Below are 7,500 nucleotides of genomic sequence, written 5' to 3'. Positions count from 1 at the left end.
TTCCTACGTGACGCGGACTGAAGGAAGTGGAAGAGCATCTCTCGTCATAATGGGATCACGAGTTACGGTTCACTGGTCCTGAAGATGAGAAGTAATGCTGAAAAGAGATGGACGATGCCGTGAAGCTTTTGTTGGAAGCCCTGAGATTGTTACGCTGTTGGAAGCCCTGAGATTGTTACGCTGTTGGAAGCCCTGAGATTGTTAGGTCGTTGGAAGCCCTGAGATTGTTACGCTGTTGGAAGCCCTGAGATTGTTAGGTCTTTGGAAGCCTTAAGATTGTCATGCTGTTGGAAGTCCTGAGGTTGTTACGCTGTTGGGGGGCCCCGAAACTGTTACGTTAAAGACGACGTTTGTGCTTATTTGGTTGCTCTGATTCTTTCGTTCATTGTGAGAACGTCCTAGAAGATTCCCAGGCTGAGTCTGGGCGGAGCGAGATCCCCAGTGAACAGACAAACTTGGTTCATATCTTAAAGCGCTTCGATGCCTCATCTTTGACTAACTCAAACAAGCTGTACGTATCAGACTTTCAAGGATGTGATTGACATGATTGCAATGATGATAAGAATTCTGTACCAGTAATGAAAAAAAAGAAGCTTGATAATCGGTCTGGGTACTCTTGACATTGAAAATAATTCTTATGAGGGAACAAAGCGTTGAAAAAAACGTTGTCTTTAATTTTCTAATTACTCGTATGTAAAGATACTCTTATTTTTGTCGCCTCTCGTGTGCTTCACTGATCTAATCTGTTTTTCCTCTCCTTCGTGTGACTCGACGGTGCCCTGAGGCAAAAAAAGATGTCTGGAGAGAGAAGAGTAGTATGAGAACAAGGAAGATACATGAGAGTATTCAAATCTGATAGTCCAGCCAAATTATTTTCTTATGCGGAAACTTGTATTTCTTTGTCACCCTTGAGGAGTCTGCCCCCCCCCCAAAAAAAAAAAAAAAACATTATTGTTTCCGCTGTTCGGCCTTCCAACGATTAATTTGCAGAGACTGTGGGGGTAAAGACTGGGTGTAACGACAGTACTGCCACCAATCCTCCTTGCTTGAGTGATAGACTGTCGCAGATAGAGCAACAATCCGTAAAACAAAATCCACTAAGTTCCAGGTAATCTCTCTTTTTCTTCGACTGTCTTCAAGTCTTGTAACTCACTGCGACACGTAAGAAAGAAAACACACAAAACACTGGCTCGTTACAAAGCAGTTTGATGAGCACGTTACAGTTGGAGAAGTTTTATAGTATTGATTATGAAACTTATGGCTGCATGAATAATAATGATGATGATTAATGTGATGATGATGATGATGATAGAGAGAGAGAGAGAGAGAGAGAGAGAGAGAGAGAGAGAGAGAGGAGAGAGAGAGAGAGAGAGAGTCCATATGGCTGACAAAGCTTGGGTACCGTAATAAAGGAAAGAGGGGCGGAAGCAGGAAAGGGAAGAAGAAAGGAGGAGAACATTGGCGATTGAAACTTCCTTTTTCCTCCTATTAATCTTTCCACCCTTCCTCTCCTCCCCTCCCTCCCTCCCTCCCTCCCTCCTTCCCTTTCGTCAGTTTTAGGCAAGTTATTTGATATTGTCGTTTCCTTTGTAGATTAAGAATGCAGTCATCATCATCATCGTCATCATCATCATCATCTCTTGAAGGTGATGTTGTTGTTGTTGTTGTTGTTGTATTTTTATTTTCTTTATCTTTTCTATCTTTTTCTTTCTTCTTCTTCTTCTTCTTCTTCTTCTTCTTCTTCTTCTTCTTCTTCTTCTTCTTCTTCTCCTTCTTCTTCTTCTTCTTCTTCCTCCTCCTGCTGCTGCTCCTTCTTGTTCTTCTTCTTGTTCTTGTTCTTCTTCTTGTTCTTGTTCTTCTTGTTCTTGTTCTTCTTGTTCTTGTTCTTGTTTCTTCTTGTTTATCTTCTTCTTCTTCTTCTTCTTCTTCTTCTTCTTCTTCTTCTCTTCTTCTTCTTCTTCTTCTTCTTCTTCTCTTCTTCTTCTTCTTCTTCTTCTTCTTCTTCTTCTTCTTCTTCTCTCTTCTTCTTCTTCTTCTTCTTCTTCTTCTTCTTCTTCTTCTTCTTTCTTCTTCTTCTTCTTTCTTCTTCTTCTTCTTCTTCTGCTTCTTCTCTTTCTCTCCTCCTCTCTCCTCCTCCTCCCTCCTCCTCCCCTCCTCCTCCTCCTCCCTCTCCTCCTCCTCGTCTTCTTGGCCTTGCAACCCTTCTTCAAACACTCAGGCTGTCATAGTTGCGAATACACAGGACGAATAATGTTAGGCGTGAACGAAAAGGGCATAACATTGGATATAGAGGAGACTTCCGAGTTGCCAAGAAGGTCGACCTGCCAACTATCATGAAGACATTACTGAGACACACAGGAAGGGAGGCGTCGCAAGAATAGGAAGAATGAAAGAAGTACAATGGAGGAATGAGGTGGGTTGGTCGTCAGTACGTTAATACCAAGAAAGAAAACAAGCATGCGTACAAAACACACACACACACACACACACACACACACACACACACACACACACACACACACACACACACACACACACACACACACACACACACACACACACGTACAGCAAACCGTAATCCCGTGCAGTGAACGGAATGTGCACCGAGGCAAACCGTAAGCGGTGAACCCGTGAGAGAGAGAGAGAGAGAGAGAGAGAGAGAGAGAGAGAGAGAGTGAGAGAGAGAGAGAGAGATTGTTAATCTTGAAATATTTCTGTATTTTCCTTTTTTTTGTAGTTCATCAAAAAGTGGAAGTCTGTGTTATGTATTTTCCTTTTTAGAATTCATTATTATTATTATTATTATTATTATTATTATTATTATTATTATTATTATTATTATTATAGTTGTTTTTTTTTATAGTTATTATTTTTTTTTACCATTTGTAGCAGCAGCAGCAGCAGCAGCAGTAGTAGTAGTAGTAGTAGTCAGTAGTAGTAGTAGTAGTAGTAGTAGAAGTAGTAGTCGTAGTATAAAAGTAGTAGTAGTGTCATCGTCATCAACATTTTCATCACAAGGAATAATTCTCTCTCTCTCTCTCTCTCTCCTCTCTCTCCTCTCTCTCTCTCTCTCTCTCTCTCTCTCTCTCTCTCTCTCTCTCTCTCTCTCTCTCTCTCTCTCTCTCCCTCTCCTCTCTCTCTCTCTCTCTCTCTGACTCAGTAATCATGTAGTTAGTGCTAGGACACTAGAGAGCTTTAAGAGAAGATTAGACAAGTTTATGGATGGGGATAACAGATGGAAATAGGTAGGTGTGTTTCATACAGGGACTGCCACGTGTAAGCCTGGTCGCTTCTTGCAGCTTCCCTTATTTCTTATGTTCTCTCTCTCTCTCTCTCTCTCTCTCTCTCCTCTCTCTCTCTCTCTCTCTCTCTCTCTCTCTCCTCTCTCCTCTCTCTCTCTCTCTCTCACCTGTTCCTTTTTCTTGTTGTCTTGCCTCCTTTAGGTCCTCTCCTTTCTCTCCTTTGTTTGTTTTGTCCTGTGAGTTCCTCCTTCAGACCTTCCCTTTCCCCTCATGCATTTCTTCTATTTCACTCTAACTCCGTCATTGACACATTCACCTCACTTAATTCTCTCATTTTCTCAATTCTTTTCTTTCTTTATTCTCTCGCTCCACTTTTTCCTTCCCTCGGTTCCTCTCCGTCTCACTCTGCCTCGAACACTGAAGACTCCAGTCCGTGTGTGTGTGTGTGTGTGTGTGTGTGACAGATTGTCGTGTCAGTTTGCTCCCTCCTCCTCCTCCTCCTCCTCCTTCTCCTCCTCTTTTTCCCTTTGTAATGCTCCTCCTCCTTTTGTTGTTGTTGTTTACTTTTCTTCGTGTTGTTATTATTATTAGTTATTATTATTATTATTATTATTATTATTATTATTATTATTATTATTATTGTTGTTGTTGTTGTTGTTGTTGTTGTTGTTGTTGTTGTTGTTGTTGTTTCATCACCATTATCGCCATCATCTTCCTCTCCAATCGCTATCTTCTCAGCCAAGTATTTTACTGTTCTGAGTTTGTAAACCTTAACTTTTCTCATATTTACTTGTTTATTTTATTTTATTTTATTCAATTTATTTATCGTTCCCCGAATATCAGCTGTCTTTAACAAAGTCATCCACTCAAATTTTCATCATAGAGAAAGTTAATTTTAGAGACTTCTTTTATTAAGGCTGACTCATTTTAAAACATCCCTGTGGCATGACGGTAGCAGATAGAATGAAGCATGATTTGTAGCTCTGCTGTACTGACACAGAATTTGTTCACGTGCATGAGAAGAGAACATTTTGTTTTCTTCTCTTTTGCACCTCTCTTAGCCCGTCCACAGAGAGATTCCACTCCGGCACAGGTCAGCTACTCTCAACAGACAGTGGTTCCCAGACCGTGGCCGCGCCCTCAGGCGGCGTGAGGAGAAAACAGGGGGCATGAGATCTCTACCCAGAAACCATTGTTCATAAAGTATACCCTGAAATTACTCCAAGAACGAGTACTTGTCGTAAGCAGCAGCATCCATGTCGCTGAAATAAGCTGTTAAAATCATATTATAATTCGAGCAATGAATTTTTCATCTCATTATTCGGAGAATTCAAAATACTGATAAATATTGACTGTATTTGATGTTTAGTTTGTGGAACTGTATATATCGTGGTCACAGCTGTGTGCTGGAATAAGTTACTTTACATTTCAGTGATATATGAGAATTTCAGTCATCAATCACGTGTCATATCTTCATATTTCATATTTAGTTTGTAAAACTAAAACTGCATATTATCGTTTCAGTCTATTACTGGTGTAAGTGTCTTTACATTTAAATATTATGAGAACTCAAATTAATTATGTATGTGTCATACTTTCATATTTCGTTAGTGTATCAAGTTGTGGGGAGCTTGGTTTGATTTGTCCATTGGAGTAAGTGTCTTTACATTTCAGTACCGTAATAATTGGAAATATCATGTACGTGACGTGTTTTCATTTTCCATATTAATTAAATTTATGAAAGCGCTCCTACCATGGAGTCAGTAGTTTACTTTTCTCGTTTTTTTCTTTTGTCAAGATTAATTCATTCTCGCAATTTCATCTCTTAAGTCATTTTAATACTTAACAACTGGTTGACTTGTAACTACCAACTACTACTACTGCTACAGCTACTACTGCTACTGCCGCCGCCGCCACTGCTACAACTGCTGCTGCTGCTGCTGCTCCTGCTGCTGCTCCTGCTGCTGCTGCTCCTGCTGCTGCTGCTGCTGCTGCTGCTCCTGCTGCTGCTGCTCCTGCTGCTGCTGCTGCTGCCCTGCCTGCTGCTGCTGCTGCTGCTCACTATTACTACTACTACTACTACTACTACTACTGCTGCTGCTGCTACCCCCCTTTCCCCCCCGCCCTCTCTCTCTCTCTCTCTCTCTCTCTCTCTCTCTCTCTGTGTGTGTGTGTGTGTGTGTGTGTGTCTGTGATTCACCTACAGTCGTCTGCTGGTCACCCACCCAGCCGTTCCCTTACGGAAAGAGCTCAGAGATCATAGTGACCGATCTTTGGGTAGGACTGAGACCACTGATACACCACACACCGGGACAGCGAGGTCACAACCCCTCGGGTTACATCCTGTACCTACTTGCTGCTAGGTGAACAGGGACTACATTATTAAGAGGCTGGCCCATTTGCCTCGCCGCGCCCGGCGTGTGTGTGTGTGTGTGTGACTTTCAGAAATATAAAGACGCCTTGTTTAAGTAGTATATTTGGTTAAGGGGTGAGAGAGAGAGAGAGAGAGAGAGAGAGAGAGAGAGAGAGAGAGAGAGAGAGAGGGGATGGAGGAGAAAAATTAAGTGATGGCAGGATATATATATATATATATATATATATATATATATATATATATATATATATATATATATATATATATATATATATATATATATATATATATATATATATATATATATATATATATATATATATATATATATATATATATATATATATATATATATATATATATATATATATATATATATATAAAGGTCTCAGTATTTAAACTAGTTACTCGGTTCCTACAGCCCTCCCATTGGGGTCCCACGTCCTTTATGTATAAAACTTGTATAACCACTCGAGTGTCACAGACTATCACATGATGCGTTGCTGGCCAGTCATGCGGCCCACACACACCGTCAAACGCCTGGCAAGCAATGAGAGCGCGTTGAGATGTAGAAATTCAGTTCAACCAGGCAGTGTCAGTCGTTGTCTTCCCCTCACACTAAAAACAATAGGCCATCAAACTCCCAGGATTTTCACTGTGCTTCTTGTATTATTGTCTCTTTATTCTACAATGAGTTCTGATACTGACTCAGACCTGCCTGTACCTGTAGTGTCTTTTGCTTTGTGATATGTTGTGTTGTTCTTGTTTTTGGTGTTTACGTAGGTGTTCATTTCTTGCTATACAGATTCTCTTCAGTTTTTGCTTCACCTTTTTTCAGTGAGAATGGCAGCTGGTAGATAAGAACACTGACCAGTCTACAATGTTACTATTTACTGTGAAGTGTTTTTGCCTGCTTTATCCTTGCTTTGTCAGGGCCTGAATTCTGTTTGCCATTTAGTGTCTCCAGTTGTATGGAAGTCACTGAAATTAATTTCTTCCTCTCTTCTGGCAGCCATAGCGTGTCCGGAAGATATGGTGTGACTGAGTATACAATTACCAGTGTCTCAAAGGCCGATGAAGGAATTTACTTGTGCTCAGCTGAGAACAGTGCAGGTATGTGGAGACAAAGAATATTCCAAGACATTATGATGTAAGTTATCTGATTTTATTATTTTTTTTTTTTATTATCAAAGTAAAACATTCAAATCATGATTTTTACCGATAAGTTCATAAATTTTCTAGATATAATGAATGTTATTCATAAAAATGTAGTACATCATGCATTTCCTATGAAACTTGCTCTTGTTTGGCTCTCCAGTGATTCAGCTGCCATGTGTTTACTGTTACAACCAGTTAGTACCTTCATAGTTACATGTTATGAAATTCCTCCTCAAATGGAGGTCATATTTACTTTTTTAAAGATGATATCATTCAAGTTGATCGAAGACTTGTAAATATATATATATATATATATATATATATATATATATATATATATATATATATATATATATATATATATATATATATATATATATATATCATTGTAGTTTTATGGACAAAGAAATTATACAATTCAGGCTTGACTGTGTTTGGAAATATTTCTTCTCAGTTAGAAAGATTAGCTGTATGGATATGAAGGTGGTGCATGTAAGCAACAACACTAACTTAAAGAACTAGGCAAGTTGATTAAGAGGAGCATTATGTAATTTCCTGATTATCAGTGTATTGTCATGATTTTATTAATGTGAAATGTGTGCCAACCAAAACAATCTTCACTCTTTGTAAGGTTAATAGCCTGATGTTTGATTCTGAAGAAAGCTAAAATAAATTTTTCTACAGAAATATTTAATGATCTTTCTCTGCTGTTACTTCTTTGTCATT

The 7,500-nt window shown here is 39.3% G+C and overlaps 2 protein-coding genes across 2 annotated transcripts in view; one reads left to right on the top strand and one right to left on the bottom strand.

Annotated features, from left to right (window-relative positions):
- The window catches only part of LOC135109361 (pancreatic triacylglycerol lipase-like), a 60,838-nt gene extending 57,205 nt beyond the window's left edge, over nt 1–3,633 (bottom strand). The window contains 1 exon segment of the mRNA XM_064020752.1: nt 3,410–3,633. The gene's annotated coding sequence lies outside the window, so the exon portion shown is untranslated.
- LOC135109132 (uncharacterized) overlaps nt 1–7,500 on the top strand; it is a 24,812-nt gene that overhangs the window by 13,954 nt on the left and 3,358 nt on the right. The window contains exons 2-3 of the mRNA XM_064020221.1: nt 2,243–2,413; nt 6,629–6,729. Coding sequence (XP_063876291.1) covers nt 2,409–2,413; nt 6,629–6,729 — 106 coding nt within the window. The 5' untranslated portion in view covers nt 2,243–2,408. The remainder of the gene's footprint in view (nt 1–2,242; nt 2,414–6,628; nt 6,730–7,500) is intronic.

This window comes from Scylla paramamosain, chromosome 18 (assembly GCF_035594125.1).
Source record: "Scylla paramamosain isolate STU-SP2022 chromosome 18, ASM3559412v1, whole genome shotgun sequence".
Classification (NCBI taxonomy): domain Eukaryota; kingdom Metazoa; phylum Arthropoda; class Malacostraca; order Decapoda; family Portunidae; genus Scylla; species Scylla paramamosain.
Note: the sequence above shows the minus strand (reverse complement) of the source record. Positions and strands in the feature narration are given on the sequence as shown.